The 18,019-nt window shown below is 43.5% G+C and overlaps 1 protein-coding gene across 3 annotated transcripts in view; it reads right to left on the minus strand.

Annotated features, from left to right (window-relative positions):
* Positions 1-18,019, minus strand: part of DMD (dystrophin) — a 1,885,017-nt gene that overhangs the window by 521,810 nt on the left and 1,345,188 nt on the right. For all 3 annotated transcript variants that reach the window (XM_060234097.1, XM_060234096.1, XM_060234099.1), the window contains one exon: positions 13,624-13,741. In XM_060234097.1, coding sequence (XP_060090080.1) covers positions 13,624-13,741 — 118 coding nt within the window. The remainder of the gene's footprint in view (positions 1-13,623; positions 13,742-18,019) is intronic.

An 18,019-nucleotide genomic window follows, 5' to 3' on the forward strand; every position in this document is an offset into this window, starting at 1 on the left:
GCACTCCAGGGATCCCTTTGAGAAGAGAATCCATAATGCTCTGAAAAATCCTCGGAGCCACACTAACCCCAAATTGCAACTGCCACACCCGAACAGCTCCCCTGTGAGTCACAATGGTCTGGGTTTCTGCTGTCTCGGAGTCCACCGGGAGTTGCTGGTATGCCTGGGCCAAGTCTAGTTTCCCCAAAACCTTAGAGCCTGCTAGGGCTGCCAGTATGTGGCTGACCACCGGAACGGGGTATGGGTTGTCCTGAAGTGCCTTATTTATTGTGAATTGTAATCAGCGCATATGCGCACATCTTCATTCAACTTCACTGGAGTGACTATGGGTGCTTCCCATGCAGCATAGGATACCGGTTCTAGCACTCCCTGGGCCGTGAGGCGGTCCAGCTCCGCTTCTATTTTTGGTTTAAGAGCGAACGGAACTCGCCTGGGTTTCAGCCTTATTGGTCTCACGTGGGGATCAAGGGGTAAGGTGATGGAAGGCCTCTTGTAGCACCCCAGGGACCCATCAAACACTTCCAGGAATTTCCGGCACACGTGCTCGAAATTTTGCCTTCACATCTGCTGCAACCCCACTATTTGAATACCCAGCGGTCAAAACCAGGCCAGCCCCAGTAATGTGGTGAGCTGGCGTTTGACCATGAGAATGTCCAGATTGCCCTTAAAATTCTTAAACTCTACCCTTACAGTGGCCCAACCCAAAATCTGTACAGGGGTTTTTTTGGAAGTCCCGCAGTATGAAGTCCGCCGGTCACAGCTTGGGCCGGCCACAGGGACAAAGTTTTCTTAGAGACTCCTCCGAAATTATAGAGATGGAGGAGCCCGAGTCCAGCTCCATTAGGCATGGAGCGCCCTCGATTAGGACCGACACCCTAACCTTATCTGGGGTGGTGAGGGGCAAGTTCATTACCTGCAGGCTAGTCGATGCGGTCGAGTAGGCATCGGTCGAGTCATGGTTGATGGACTGGTGTCTGTGGGTGGCCTTGGCCCGGCAAGCCCGTGCTATGTGGCCCACTCTTCTGCAGTTCCTGCAGTCCACGTTGCGATAGGGGCAGTCCCGGCGCTCGTGTGGATCCCCACAGCTGGCGCACTTGGTGTTGGCTGGTCTCTCTGTCGCTCGTGGCCGAGTGGGCACTCTCGGCCCCATTCCTGGTTGGTGACATAGCTGGTTTGCCTTCTCCTCCTCTGGTTTGCCCGGTGCCATCTCCTCTTGGTGGATGGCTTCTGCTCGCAGGTTGTTGTAAGCTTTGGTTGCTCTCTCGAACACAGTGGCTTTGTTGAAGGCGAGTTGGAGGGTGAGCTTTTTCTTTGCGAAGAGCTTTTGCTTTAGTCTTTCGTCTTGGAGGCCCCAGACGAAGAGATACCTCAGGGCTTCATCCAGCTTGTCGAAGCTGCAGTTCCCCGCGATTTGGAAGAGGGCGGCCAGGTAGACAGCGGCTGTCCCTACCGCCCCTTGATCCCTCTTGTGGAAGAGGAATCGGCGGGTGATGATGGAAGGCTGGGGCAAGAAGTGCCCGGTCAGGAGTCTGACTATCTCCTTGTACGTTTTCTCCGTGATCTTTGCGGGGGCCGAGAGACCCTTTGCAATCTCGAATGTGGCCTCTCCGCAGACACTCAGGAGCATGTCTCTCTTACGGCTGTCGTCTGTAATCATGTTCGCTCGTAGGTAGCAGTCGACCCACTCCGTGTAGGTCTCCCACCTATCGGGGTTGGCGGGGTCGAACTCTGCAAGGTGGCCCGTCATCGCACTTGGGTTAGCCATGGCGGCAGCGGGCTCTTTCGTCTCCCTTGAATACGTGCCTTCCTCGTCTCCGGCCAGGTCACCGAAGTCCCACTTGGGGAGTTACCTGGCTAGAATCCCACCTTCGTCACCACTGTAATGTACTGAGTGATGAGATGTGTTGAAGGCAACATGCTTTATTAGCGAATACATCACAAGGCCGGGCAACGCGGGCCGGGTCCCGATTATATACATACCCTGGAACAACCCTCAGTCTGGCCAGGTCCAATCCTGTTTAGTTAAACTTCCCGCCACAGATCGTGACTGGCGGAGTGTATTTGCGGAGCTACATCTGGGGACCAGTGGACTTCCACTGGTCACCTCCGTAGCGTCCGCTGTGTTGGAATTTCGGGACTGAAATGCAAGACACAACATATCTAAAAGCTTTATTAATAAGGAAATACCAATACTGGTAGGAGAAGTCTGAGCCCACAAGGCACAAGGGACCTCAGGGCATCTCAGCTCCTTGTACCACTTGTGATGCATGAATATATTAAAGATTCAAACAAACATTATTGGACACAAAATAAGGTCTCATGGTTCTGGCACCTTTCCATTTGCAGATCTTACTTGGGGAGGGCTTGTGGAATCAGATCTTGTTTTTCCCACCCAGGAGAGATGCTCTGATACCCTAGTAGGGGCAATAAAATTGCCTGTCTTCCTATTTTCCTTCTTCTAATCTCTGGACCATTTGGTGACAGTTCAGGCTCTTCTCTATTGGAATGTAGATTGATGCCCACATCAATGTATTGTAAGGATGTTTTCCCCATGTTTCTGTATCCCTAAATTGCCCTATTTCCCAGGAAAGATAACATCTTTATGGTGCTGTTGAAGGACTCCAGTGCCCTTTTGCCAAATGCAGTTTCAGTTCCCCACCCCCAGCCAGGGCAAGCTTCTAAAGAGAGAAAGATATTTTTAAAAGGAACTATTTTTCTAAGCATGCTATCCCACCCAAGATTGCCCTGTATGGCGAACTCTCCACCAGCCATCGAAATAGAGGGGCACCAAAGAAGAGGTACAAGGACTCCTTGAAGAAATCCCTTAGCACCTGTCACATCAACCATCACCAGTGGTCTGACCTAGCCTCAGATCGCAAAGCATGGAGGCACACCATCCACCAGGCTGTCTCTTCCTTTGAGAACGCACGCATAGCTGGTCTTGAGGACAAAAGGAGATTGAGGAAGAATCGCACTGCTACAGGACCAACCCTAAATCAGACTTTTCCCTGCAGCCGCTGTGGCCGGACCTGCCTGTCCCACATTGGTCTTGTCAGCCACCAGCGAGCCTGCAGCAAACGTGGACTATTGCACCCTTCTTAAATCTTCGTTCGCGAAGCCAAGCCGAGAGAGAGAGATCCCACCCATATTCTATCTCACCCATATTCTCCTATATTCTTCATCATTCTAGTCTCATGCATTGCTGCTTATTCTGTTAATACAAATCAGATTGTCATAGCTGATATATAGGTAGTGATAGGAAATATCAAAATGAAATATCAGAATGTGCTGGATCTGTATCTCAACAACCAACACAAGAAAGAGCATTATACCCTGCTAAGGTTCATCTCCGGCTCAAACCCCACTCTTCACAGGATCACCCCCCCAAATCTCCAGGAATTTCACAAACTGGAGTTGGCAACCTTACAACTAAACTGAGTAGTGAATCTTTGGGGAGAAGTAATTCATAAAAATGTCTTATTGCTTCTTATGGTACACTAGGAGTAAGGCCCGTTGTGAAGAAAAATACAACGGGCTCTAGAAGGAGGCTCTGGGCAAGTGCCGGCCACTCTTGCTATCTTCCCTCCCACCCAAGTGAAGGCACTGACTCTCCACTCACCTCAAGGGGAGCTGATCTTTGCCATATAGAGAGAAGTTGTAAATCTGAGTGATCTCCAGTGGTTCCCTAGGAGAAAATGGCAGTGTACCTATCTGAGGTCCCACCCCTCTTCAAACCCCACCCTCTCCAGGTCCCACCCATTAAATATTCAGGAACTTCCTAGCCTAGAGTTGGCAACCCTATCTCCTTCACTTTATCTGTCCCTCTGACTTCAGCCATAGGAAAATGACAGTCTTTCTTCACAGTGGAGGAGGGAGAACCAAAGCAGTTTGCATCACTCTCTTCTCCCCCTGTGTGATCTGAACAACCCTGTGATGCAGGTTAGACTGGAAGACTGTCACCTAGTCAGCTTCCACAGCAAGAACCTGGGTCTGACAGATCCCACTCTGAAGACCTAACTCCTATGCCACAGTGGCTGTCATAGGATAGCTGCTGCTGAACAGTACCAAGCAGCCAGGCATAGGGTAGCTAACCCCCAGTTGGAATCATCCCTTTATCTGCTTCTCTGACTTCAGGTTTCCATCACCCTCACCTTCCCTGCTACCTCTACATCAGAAAAAGACAGTCTTTCTTCACAGCGTGGGGGAGACCAAAGCAGCTTACATCATTCTCCTCTTCCCTCTTTGATCTGAACAACAACCCTGTGAGGCAGATTAGGCTGGAAGTCTGTGACTGGTCCAAAATCACCCAGTCATCTTCCACAGCAAGAACTTGGTCTGGCAGTCCCCGCTCTGATGCCCTAACTCATATACCCTTCTCAAACTCCACCACAAAATCTCCAGGAATTTCCCACCAACCTGGGAAGGTATGACTAAAGGGCTCTGGGTGAGTGTCCCCACCAGCTTGATATCTTCCCACCCACCCAAGTGACGGCATTCACTCCCCACCCACACACAAGGGGAACTGATCTCTGCCATCTATCTGGATAGCAGTTGTAATTCTGAGAGGTCTTCAGCCCTCACCTGGAGATTGGCAACAGTGGTTCCCAGGAGGAAAGACAATGCAGCCCTTGATACCTTAGGATATTCACACCACCATGGAAAGATACCACTAAAGGCTTCTGGGTGAGTGCCCCCCCCAGCCTTGTTGTCTTCCCACTCACCCAATTGAAGGCAGTCATTCCCCCACACACACATACACCTCAAGGGGAGGTGATCTCTGCCATCTGGAATTTCCTAACCTGGAGTTAGCAACCGGGAAGCCTCTAAATGAGAAAAGGACAGTCTTTCTTCACAGTGTGTGGGGGGAGGGGGACACCAAGCACCTGGAGGTTGGCAACAGTGGTTTCCTGGGAGGAAATGGCTGGTGGCATCCAGCAGCTGACACTGTGAAGAAAGTCATTGCAATCCTCCCTTTTGCTACTTCTGAAGTAGCCCCTCCCTGCTGTGAATGAGCATTCCTTGTCATCTGAAGAGATGTTAACTGCTACTATGTGTATGGATTAAAGGGAGAAAGGTAGATAGACAGCATGAAAGAACAGAGAAAGAACAGACGGGGGAGGTAGAAAAAAGAGGGGGAGAAAGGAATGAGAGAAAGAAAAATGAGAAGAAGGAAGATAGACAGGGCCCTGAGGAGAGGTAGTAGTGATCCATAAGCCCCCAGCAGAGAACTGTCTCCCTCAGAGGTCAGTACCATCTGATAATGTTCTTGCCTGACAGGGCTGGCAGTGGGCGGGGGACAGCAGAATCAGCCAGTGGCACAGCAGAGACAGATTGCAAGCCAAACCTGCAAGAATGTGGGGAAGGCTGCAGTGGGCAGGTGACAGAGAGGCTACCCAATGGTAGGGGAAAGTGGTAACAGACTTGGTGCAGTCAGCCAATACTTGGTGCAGTATGGTCCCAGTGACTGCAATGAATCAGGACACCGGAAATTGCCACCCTGGCTTTGGTTTTATAACTAAAGGATGTTAAAACAAAGTAAACATCAGTATATCCAGTTTCCCAATAACAATCTAGAATTTCTCCATTTCCTCCTATACCTTAGAGTTCTTACACAAAGTTCTCATAGATTAAGTAAGAGAATTTTACAGTTTGGGAACAAAAAGTTACATATAGAGAATGCCGTACTGTGCTGTATTATGAATTGTGCATAGTTATTTCATCTATTTTTCTAGTTGCCATTTTATTAAGACAAAATAATCTACAAATTTAAAATACCTAAAATCGAATATCTAAATTATAAAATCAATTAGGAAAATATATAGTAACTTCCCTCTAAAAATAGTCACTCTCTCATGTTTATCATATGATTTCATTAAGCTTTCAAAGCAGATAAATTACTCTTAATGCATGACAAAGAAAACTAGGTAAACCTAACAGGGCTTTCACCAGCTGAAGCATCTAAAGATCAAATGCTTTGGGAGTACTTCATTAAACTGAGAGGCAGAGAACTGACTTAATGTCACAACATTATGAATTTTCAATTATAAGTGAAATATTCTCAGTAAAGTCTTCTGTGTTTTTTGATAATACCATATTACCTGCAAATGAATAAGGCATATTAAGAAACAAAAACATTCCGTTATGCACTTCTAAAAATCTTTAATATTGTTTTATATAACAGTGTACTGAACTGAAGACCCGCTATATGAGACTCCAAAAAAACATGATCCGTTTCCTTTTTTTTAAATTGTGAAATACAATGGTGTGAGGTTTATCAAGTGGTTACAGAGGGATATGGTACTTAATCATTTTGCCTTGGGCAGGTTTCTAAAACAAAATTGGCCCCAGCTGTTTTCCCACCTGTAGGGGGAAATATGAAGTTTCCCCCTCTGGCTGGGAAAGCAGCTTGGGGGCAATTTGATCAGAAAAACAATCTGAGGAAAATGATAAAGTACCCTTCACTCCACACTTTGCTCATATCCACACACTCATTTGGCTGTATTTAGATCCAAATAGGCAGCTGTGTTGGTCTAAAGTAGTAGAACAAAATAGGAGTCAATTGCACTTTTAAGACCAACTTAGTTTTATTCAGAACGTTTAGCTGTATTGTAACTTAAAAAACAAAGCCACCAGTGAACTGATTATACATTCCCCAGCAATTCATCTAGTTGGGATTGCATCCCCCTGAATAAATGAAGGCATGTTCAGTCCATCTTTCCAAATAAATAAATCCTTTAAAACATCACAGCTTCAGCATACTAAGTGAAGAATATGAAGCACAATATCACAGCATCTTTCTGTCAGGAATATAAAGTTGAAAATATTGCTAAAGAAAATCTGACCTAGCCCCCACTCAATAGTTATAAAATAAAGTTATAGTCCAAATCAAGACAGAATTTTTTTATGCCAATAAAGGCTAACTTGACTTGACAGACAGAATTCCAGTATTCATGAAAGATTGGAAGCCTTCTGGTGATCATTCATTTTGATACCTGGCTATCTCTTTTCATTGTGTTAAGCGGCAGGAACTGGGAGAGCCACAAGGAAAAACATACATCCAAGCAGATATATCTTTTCTGGAACCTGAACAATTAGTAGATCCTCCTGCCAAACAAGATAAATTTAAATAATGTTTCTTTGTAGCACAATTAAATTTTATACCAGTCATTATGCCATGTCACTGCCACTGGAAGAAATTTCAGATTCTATATAAATATTTGCTATTTTCAGTGAACTATTTCCCCCTCTTGGACACACACCTTAACCAAGTGTTTTTGTCATCTGAGGGGATTACTGTATGGAGTTTGGGCTCTGTCAAGAGACTAAACTCCTAGCAGAGTCACTCAAGGCAGAATGGTCACACCAGACTAAGATCCATCCATCTCCTTCTGGAATCAACGGCCAAATCAGCAGAAATGACAAACAAAAAAGAAACAAAGTTGCTCTAATTGTGAGGTGAGATGTAGCACAGACAATTACGGGCTATAATGCAAAGTCTGAATAATATCAATCAGACTTCACAGAAAGCCTATCAACTTAACTTTCATTCAAGTCTGCATCTCACATACAATATGCTGAAGATGAAAAAATTGAAAGTTTTTATGCAAATGTTCAAGAAGAAATAGATCACACACTTAAGCAAGATGTGCTGATAATCATAGGTAAAAGTAGGAAACAGAGTAGAATTAAACAGTATTGGAAAATCTGGGCTAGGAGCATGAAATGAAACAAGAGAATTATTCATAGAATTCTGTGACAATAACAAGGTGCTAATTGCAAACACATGTTTCTGTCAACCAAACAGATGGTTGTATATGTGGACATCACTGGTTGGCCAATATGGAACTCAAATTGGAAGCAGAAGCTGGAAAAAACTCTATTCACTGCTAAAACAAGATTGGGAACTGACTGCGATACAGACCATGAACTGTTAATATCAAAAATTAGAATAAAACTGAAGAAAAACACCAAAATATTCATAGTGCAAAAATACAATCTAAACAACATTCCTGAAGAGTTTGAAACCAGATTTCTAAAGAACAGATTTTCAGCGAATGGAACCAGAAGAACTATGGCTTGAAACCAGAGAACTTTTCAAGGAAGACTGTGTAAAGACTATTCCTATAGTCAAAAGTAATAAAAAGCCTCACTGAATGACTGATGAAGCTCTTAAAATAGCTAAAGACAGACAAAAACTAAAACTAAACTAAAAGGTAACAAAAATAGAATCAGTACTCTTACAACAAAATTTTACAACAAAGTCTGTTACTATATATGGAACAAGAGAATTGCCAGATGTCCAAACTGGATTCAGAAAAGGAAGAGGCACTAGATATTATACTGCAAATTTATGTTGATTACTGGAGCATATGAGAGAATTTCAGAAGAAAATCAATTTGTGTTTCAAAGATTACAGCAAAGCTTTTGACTGTGAGTCATGAAATGCTGTGGTTGGTTTTAAAAGATATGGGTGTACCATATAATCTGACAGCTTTTATGTGCATTCTGCACTCTGGGCAAGAGGCTACTGTTAGGATAGAATATAGAGAAACAGTATTGCCAAAAGTGTCAGACAAAGATGTATTTTATTTCCCTATCTCTTCCATCTGTATGCAGAACTTATCTTGAGGAAACCTGGATTGGATTTAGATGAAAGTGGAGTGAAAATTGGTGAGAGGGACATTTATAATTTGAGATACACAGGTAACACCACATTACTGGCAGAAAATAGTGAAGACTTAAAATAACTGCTGAAGGTTGAAGCAGAAAGTTCCAAAGCAGGATTACAGCTGAATATAAAGGCAAAAGGCCTCACTGATGGGCCTCCTGATGGCACTTTTTTTTTTTTGGCCATTGTGTGACACAAAGTGTTGGACTGGATCCAACACGGCTTCTAGTATGTTCTTATGTTAAAAGTCATGATTACTGGGAATTACACAACTTTAAGGTTGACAATGAAGAAATTGTTAAAGATTTTCTATTCCTCCCCTCCATCATCACCAAAAGAGACACCACATCCAAGAAAACAGGAGGAGATGTCACTTGGAAAGACAGCCATGAAGGATTTAGAAAAGATTCTTAAGGATATGTTACTAGTTATCAAGTTAAAGATGTATGGGTATGAAACTCGGACAATGAAGAAAGGTTACAGGAAGAAAGTTAAATCAGTTGAAATGTGATGGCAGAAGTGGGTTTTACATATACCATGGACTGCCAAAAAGAGAAATATGTGGGTTCAAATTAAGCCTGAACTCTCCCTAGGAGCTAAAATGAAGAGACTGAGGTTATCATACTTTGGTCACATTATGGGAAGACAAGAGTCACAGGAAAAGACAATAATGCTAGGAAAAATTGAAGGTAGTAGGAAGATCCAGCATGAGCTGAATTGACTCAATCAAGGAAGGCAAAGCCCTCAGTTTGCAAGACCAGAGCAAGGCTGTTAATGATACAATATTTTGGAGGCCATGTCTCCGTATGTTGGAAGAGACTTGACAACACTTGATACATGCACAAAGTTTTCTGATTTTTCAACATTCAGATAATTTTATTGTGTGTATTTGTAAACAGACTTGAACATATTTTTTTCAGGAGGAAAGTCAATGAATAAATATTTTAAATAAATAAATACAACATTGTCTCAGGGCCTTATGAAAAAGCTAATCTGCATTTTCCCCCCATCTGAATTCACAGAACTGACTGGTCAGATGGCATCTGTGCTTAAATTCAACAAAGTTTGACTCCTTTTCTGTTTTGGTATTTGATTTGGTACTTATCAATTTACTTTCAATTTCTCAGCAAATCTATGTGTAAAGAACTGACTTAATGTCAAAAGAAGACAATATAGAATACCTGATGCTCTCTGCATCAAAGCCATTGGCCTGTACCCTACCACTCCACTAAACAAACCTGAAGCTTTCCTCCAACCAGGATTGCTAAACCATAGCTGGCAACCCCTGGGAGGAAATGGGAGTGGGGCCTGGCATATCATTATTGCCTTGGCATGTTTATGTCACTTTCAGTAAAAAACACATGTGACATGGCAGATGCTAAGCATTTTGCAAAAACTCTATGACACACCAGCAGGCAATGAAGTGGGAGGCCAGGTATCCCCACCACCAAAGGAGGCGCCACTTAAGTTGGAGGAGGAAAAAATTAGCCTGTAGGAATTTATGTAGTATCCTAAGATAGGATACTACCTTTATCAGCCTGAACCAGAGGCTGGTTTCTAAATAAGAAACGATGTAACACTCAAAAATTGACCACATTTAATGTGTCACAGGCAGCATCTATCTACATGATTTGCATAAAGTAAAAGGTAACCATATTAGTTAATATCATATGCAAGGATCTGATGAGATTAAAAGTGTAGAAGGAACATATTTTGAAAGCAGAGATCAATAAATCAACTGAAGTTAGCAACATTCAACCACTAGGCAATCAGTTGGCTACTAAAGATGTTACAAGCCTCCATTATTTTAGTTATTCTTCAGCAATTTCCCTTGTACTCTGAAACCTTGAATATTAACTCAGCCTATGTTTTTAAAGTAGTGCATCATCTTTTTCAGAACCTGTTATGCACAACTGGCATATATGCAAAGCACTTAAAGCTCCACTTTTAATTATTACAGCTATTGTTTGTATTGTAGTACGTAAAGCACCTTTAAAGGATAAGGAGAACACTCAAGGAAGTTACCGAGGTACACAGAGAGATGGGGGGAATCAAACAAAAAAACCTAACTGAAACAAGACAAGGAGAACTAATGAAAATAGCTAGATATCAAAAGGAAACATTTTAGAATCAAAGAGAAAACATATACTTGGTCTTCTATAGAAAAAATGACTTTATGTCTTGCTTCAAAAGCTTTATTCTCTTAAATTGTTAAAAAAATATTTATATAATCAGGCTATGTATTATAGTATACAGAAGAATAATCCATGTGTTACACCAAAGTATGTTGTTCAGTTGCACAGTCGAGTCTGACTCTTTGAGATCCCATGGACCAAGTCATGCCAGGCCCTCCTGTCTTCCACCATATCCCGAAGTCTGCTCAAATTCATGTTAGTTACATCAGTAATGCTGTCCAGCCATCTCATCTTTTGCTGTCCCCTTCTTCTTTTGCCTTCTGTCTTACCCAGCATCAGGATCCTTTCCAGTAAGTGCTTCCTTCTCATTTGGTGGCCAAAGTATTTGCATTTCAGCTTGAGCCTCTGACCTTTCAGGGAACAGTCAGGGCTGATTTCCCTTAAGAGTGACTGATTTGACCTTTTGCAGTCCAAGGGATTCTCAAGAGTCTTTTTCCAGCAACACAACTCGAAAGCATCTATTCTGTGCTCATCCTTCCTTATGGTCCAACTCTCACAGCCATACATTACTGCAGGGAATACCATTGCTTTGACTTTGTGAACTTTTGTTGGCAGGGTGATGTCTTTTTATTATACTGTCTAGGTTTCCCATAGCTGACCTCCCAAGGAGCAAATGGCTACAGTCACCATCTACAGTGATCTTGGATCCCAGGAATGTGAAGTCTGTCACTACTTCCATGTCTTCCCCTTCTATTTGCCAAGGAGTGATGGGGCCGGATGCGATGGTCTTAGTTTGTTTGATGTTGAGTTTCAAGTCTACGTTTGTGCTCTCCTCTTTCACCCTCAACAAAAGCTTCTTTAGGTTCTCTTCACTTTCTGCCATTAGAGTGGTGTCATCTGCATATCTGAGGTTGTTGATGTTTTTCCCACAATCTTAATTCCAGCTTGTGCTTCATCCAGGCCGGCATTCCACATGATATACTCTGCATATAAATATAATTAAACAAACAGGGTGACAAAATACATCCTTGTCAAACTCCTTTTCCTATTCTAAACCAATCAGTTGTTCCATATCCTGTTCTGACAATTGTTTCTTGACCCTTATACAGGTTTCTCAGGAGACATGTGAGCTGGGCTGGTACTCCCATCTCTTTAAGGACTTGCCATAGTTTGTTGTGGTCCACACAATCAAAGACTTTAGTGTAGTCAATGAAGCAGAAATAGACGTTTTTCTGATACTCCCGTGCTTTCTCCATAATTCAGTGAATGTTGGCAATTTGATCTCTAGTTTCACTACCTCTCCGAAACCCAGCAGCTCCTGATCTACATACTGCTGAAGCATTTGGGATGGTGCTAATTGCTGCCTTCTGTACAATGTCATGAACCTCCACCCATAGTTCTTCAGGCACTCTATCAACTCTAGTTCCTTAAACCTATTTTTTACCTCCACTGTATATTCTCGAGGGTTGTGATCAAGGTCAAACCTGAATGGCCTAATGGCTTCCCCAGTTTTCTTCAGTTTAACTCTGAATTTTGCAATGAGTAGTTCATGATCCAAGCCACAGTCTGCTCCAGGTCTTGTTTTTGCTGACTGTAAAGAGCTTCTTCATCTGACTACAGAATATATAAGCAATCTGATTTCTGTGTGGGCCATCAGATGATGTCCATGTGCACAGCCACCTTTTAGGTTGTTGGAAGAGGTTGTTTGCTATGACCAGTTTGTTGTCTTGACAAAACTCTGTTAGCCTTTGCCCTGCTTTGTTTTGTTCTCCAAGGCCAAACTTGTCAATTGTCCCCTATGATGATGAGGACATCTTTTTTTGGTGTTAGTTCTAGAAGGTGTTGTAGATCTTCATAGAATTGGTCCACTTCAACCTCTTCTGCATCAGTGGTTGGTCCATAGATTTGGATTATTGCGATACTAAATGGTTTGCCTTAGATACGGACCGAGATCATTCTGTCATTTTTGAGACTGTATCCCATTACTGCCTTCCTCACTCTCTTGATAACTATAAAGACCACACAATTTCTTCTATGGGACTCTTGTCCACAATAATAGATGTAGTGATCCTCTGAGTTAAATTCGCTCATTCCCATTGATTTTAGTTCACTGATTCCCAAGATGTCGATATTCAGTCTTGCCATCTCTTATTTGACCACATCCAGCTTCATAGATCTTACACTCCACGTTCCAATGCAGTATTGTTCTTTGCAAGATTGGACTTTCCTTTCACTATCAGACACATCCACAGCTGAGCGTCCTTTCGGCTTTGGCCCAGCCACTTCATTCTTTCTGTGGTTACCTGTATTTGTCCTCCGCTGTTTCCCAGTAGCATATTGTGCACCTTCTGACCTGAGGGGCTTGTCTTCCAAGGCCATATCTTTTATCCTTTTGTTACTGTCCATGGGGTTTTCTTGGCATGGATACTGGAGTGGGTTGCCATTTCTTTCACCAGTGGATCGCCTTTTGTCTGGGTTCTCAGCTGTGGCCTATCCATCTTGGCATAGCTCGCAGCCTCACTGAACCATGCAAGTCCTTTCACCATGTCAAGGCAGCAATCCATGGGAGATATACACCAAAGTATATGTGCCATATATTTTAGTAACAAACTCAGATCTTTAAAGAACATGAGGGGCTAAAGATACACTTTATGGCTATAATTCACACTGTAAGGCCCACTTAAGCCCACTGATTTCTACAGCCTTAAGTGCACCTAATTCTGTACCAGATTACAGTTTAAGAGTGTTTCATATATTATAAAGGGTGATTAAATATTCTTAAAGACTCAAAAGTTTAGGAACAGAAAATTCACTACTTACTTCGATCAGTAATGACTGTTCGAGCCTCTTGATTGCTAGTTTTGTTTTTCAGATTCTGTGCTGCTGTTACTAATTCCTCCAGCTGTGGCCGCCTTTGTTCCAAGTCCTGTAGTGTTGCCTAAAAGTGTAAAAATGTTTTGTATACATCAGTTTCTTCAAATATATATGCATTACCAGTTTCTTCCAACTAATGGACTAGGACATTATCTTCAACAATAGACCCTTCTGCGTGCTGTGGTAGAAAATGGCAAATGAAGTTTCTACAACCACATACCTTTATTATAATTTTGTATTTAATAATTGTCCCACAATTTCAAGGAGTGAATGATGCAATGAGTCACATGCATTAGGACCACAGCTGGTGCATTCATACTACATTAATAATGCATTCTGCAACTGGATTTTTGCTATTCTAATACAGTAAAAATCAGTTGCAAAACTTAGTACATTACTTAGTACAGCGTGAACAAACCCAGTGAATAACCAAGATTTGTGTGTGGGGGAGTAACAACTGCATACTATTCTCTCTCCATTTCCCTGAAGTTTGTAAACTGCAAAATGCTCTGCTTTATCCATTGCCTTTGATGTCCAAATATTTGTGGTTCATTTTTCTTTGCAGAGTTCCCAAAACAGAACAAAAATTGCTGACAGTGCTCTACTACAACTCCTTTCTTTCAGCACATCATTATGTTCACCTACATTTTATCAACCACCTGTGTAGAAGTTGAGTGCATTCTCAGGCTTATATACACATAATGCAAAAATAGGGAGCAAAGTCTAAGGCAGGGGTGTCGAACTCATTTGTTATGAGGGCCAGATTTGACATAAATGAGACCTTGTCGGGCCGGGCCATGTGTATCATAAAATGTAATGCCAGGTAGCAGACATATAAACTTTATAAAGGGCACAGACACACAATTAAATATATATATATATATTTACTTAAAATAAAACATGCTTAAAATATTAGCACACTTGCAATATTTGTTTTACAGTCTCTGATAAATGTCACCTCTTGCTATGAATTATTGCATCAAAAACTGCAGACAATGTCTGTGCTATACTAGTCTTAAATATGTGCTGTTCAGGTGTGCACATCTGTAAGTTGCAAACCTATTTTTGATTCATTGACATTCATTACAGACATCTCATGGTCAATGCTTTGAGCCTAAGACCCAGAGGAACATGAAGCAGCTGGACACTGTGAGCTTTTGTACAGAAGTTGTTTCACACACTAGTCAAAAACATGTGAAAGCACCATGGCACGTACTGAGGGCTATTTGCTTGTCTACAAAACTATAATTTCCCCCAGAAAAATGACTACAATTAAACAAAAATACAACTTCGCCCCAAAAAACAAGAACAGAGAGAGCCATGTACAGTGGTCAGTGTAAGCCTACTATCTGGAAAGTCTAAATTCAAGACCCCAATCAAAGGAAAATGTGAAAGAAAAATTAAGGAAAATTTGCTGGGTAAACCTGGGATGGAACATACTCTCAGCCTAATCCTGATATTTCTCTTCTAAATAGTTCACATGCTTTCCTATTGAGAAAGACTGGCAGGCATGAGTACTGTGAAAAAGAGGAGGGGAACCCAATTACAACTATAACAAGCCCAACAAAACTCTCTCTCTCACTGTAGCAAGGCAAAAAGCTCATACCTTCACTAAAATGCTGCTAGTCTTAAAAGCACTCTTTGTAGCTCTCCTGATGGTGGGGACTGGCAAAGGAAGCTCTGGCTCTTTCTTTCCTGCCCCAGGACAGGAGGAGGGGGAGGAGCCTCAGCCATTCATTAGAAGGGAGGCTTGTCTCAGTAGCTCTGTAGGGTGATTAATTGAGCCTGGCAAACTTAATCACCCAGCAGAGCTATAGAGCCATTGGCTGAGGCTGCTCCTCCCTCCTCCTCCTTTTGGGAAAAGGGAGGGAGTAGAGGGAAAAGCTGCTTTCCTGCTTTGGCTTATCCGGGGACAAACACAAAATGGCGACTAAAAAAAGCAGGCAAGGGAAAATGAAGCAGAAGCCAGTTGCTGGAGGGCCTGATTGGAGGCCTGATCTGGCCCACGGGCCGTATGTTTGACACCCCTGGTCTAAGGGATGTAGAATGGAAAAAATCTGAATGATATTATAGTTGCAAAAATGTCTGGTAGATCCTTCAATTGAATATCTCTGTCTGAGGGGCTGCAGCAGATGCAACTATGGTGTAGGGCTTGGTTACAGACAATGGATTGTTTGATGCGGTTGGGGTGGTAGCTAGAGACATGTAGATACGTTTGCCAATCTGTTGGTTTCTAGTATAATGTGACACTTACGTGTCCCTCATGTATTAAATGATTAAAGGGCTGGAACACCTTCCCTATGAAGAAAGGTTGAAACGCTTAGGGCTCTTTAGCTTGGAGAAACGTCGACTGAGGGGTGACATGATAGAAGTTTACAAGATAATGCATGGGATGGAGAAAGTAGAGAAAGAAGTACTTTTCTCCCTTTCTCACAATACAAGAACTCGTGGGCATTCGATGAAATTGCTGAGCAGACAGGTTAAAACGGATAAAAGGAAGTACTTCTTCACCCAAAGGGTGATTAACATGTGGAATTCACTGCCACAGGAGGTGGTGGCGGCCACAAGCATGGCCACCTTCAAGAGGGGGTTAGATAAAAATATGGAGCAGAGGTCCATCAGTGGCTATTAGCCACAGTGTGTGTGTGTGTGTGTGTGTGTGTGTGTATATATATATATATATATATATATATATATATATATATATATATATATATATATATATATATATATATATTGGCCGCTGTGTGACACAGAATGTTGGACTGGATGGGCCATTGGCCTGATCTAACATGGCTTCTCTTATGTTCTTATGTTCTTATCAAAGTGTGGTGTCCAGGAAGTTTATTTCTTGTGTAGAATAATTCATAGTTAGATTGATGGTGAAGTGGAAGTTGTTGAAATCCTGGCAAAATCTCTTCAGGAATTCTTTGCCATGGTTCCAGACAATGAAAATGTCATCAACAAAGCTCAAGTAAAGGAGAGGTAGAAATGGGTAGGAAATCAGAAAACAATTCTGGATCTGCCATGAAACTGTTGGCATACTGTGGAGCTATGTGGGTATATGTTCTCACTTAATCTGCAGAGTTCAGTGGTAAGATCTGCTGTGGTATTATCGGGGATGATGTTTCTAATGGTTTGCAGTCCAACCTTATGCGGGATGTTGTTGTACAGAGACTCAACATCCATGGTGGTTATAGTGCTGTATTCTCAGAGATGGCTGATGGATTGCAGTTTATTGAGAAAGTTTGTGGTATCGTGGACATAGCAGGAGGTATTAATAATGTACAGTATCAGGATGGATTCCATATATCCTGATACTCCTACAGTGATGGTGCCTATGCTTAAGACAATGGGGACATCCAGAGTTGCGAGATGGTTTCGAAGTGGCCGTGTGCAGGGCTCGCCTTCCCCCACCCGCAGATCCTCCTTGAATAAGGACTCAACGCAATGTGCGGGAATAAGATTTATTAAAGCACTGGGCTGCAGAGGGGCTGCCGTCCGGCCCCCTCACAGGAAGCCGCCTCAAGCTGCAGTGGGCAAAGGCGACTGGCCAAGTGGCAGAGCTGTGGGGAGGCCAGTCCAGTTAGGGCCGGGTGCGGCGTCCTGGACATCATCCCTGACAGAGCCCACGTGCAGCATCTCCCTGCCCGCCTCGCTGGGGGGGGGGGCTGCCTCGGGAGCAGCAGGAGTAACCCCTTCGCCGCCGACCAGAGACTGATCAATATTGGCGAGCAGCCGCTCCACCTTCGCGCCCTACTCCTACGACTGCCTCGTCATGGCCAAGAGACTGGAAATGTGGCCAGTGGCTGGGGACACAGTCTCCTCCATCCCTGCCATCCAGCGTTGGCCCATGGCCTCCCGCCATTCCCAGTGCCCCTCCAGCTGGTCCCGCTCTATGGCTGCCCCCACATGGAGGACAGGGTGGCAGGTGGCAGGAATTCTTTGAACTGGCCATGGTCCCTGAGTCCCAGGTCCCCAGCCTTCTGCATTGCTGCCACCTTCCGGATCCTCCAGTGGCTCCCCCTGGTTAGGGGCCGGGTTCGGGGGGGGCCCATAGGCTGCCATGCACACAAGTCTGCCATGGTTGGCTTTCCTGGATTCCTGGCCTCCAGGGCATGGGGAGGGGATGTGGGCAGATCCAGGGTCCACAGCATGAGGGAGGCAGCTAGGGCTGACCATCTGCGTAAGAACGCCCTTCGTAGGTTCTCCACTATGTCGCCCTTCAGTGTCATGGTGTAGCTACCTGCAGAACGAGATAGGTCAGATGCTGGCACAAGTGGCCCACACCCCGTGCTCATTGCCGCACCTTGAGGAGACTCAGGCCACTCATCATCTGTGG

The sequence above is a fragment of the Heteronotia binoei genome, chromosome 3 (assembly GCF_032191835.1).
Source record: "Heteronotia binoei isolate CCM8104 ecotype False Entrance Well chromosome 3, APGP_CSIRO_Hbin_v1, whole genome shotgun sequence".
Classification (NCBI taxonomy): Eukaryota; Metazoa; Chordata; class Lepidosauria; order Squamata; family Gekkonidae; genus Heteronotia; species Heteronotia binoei.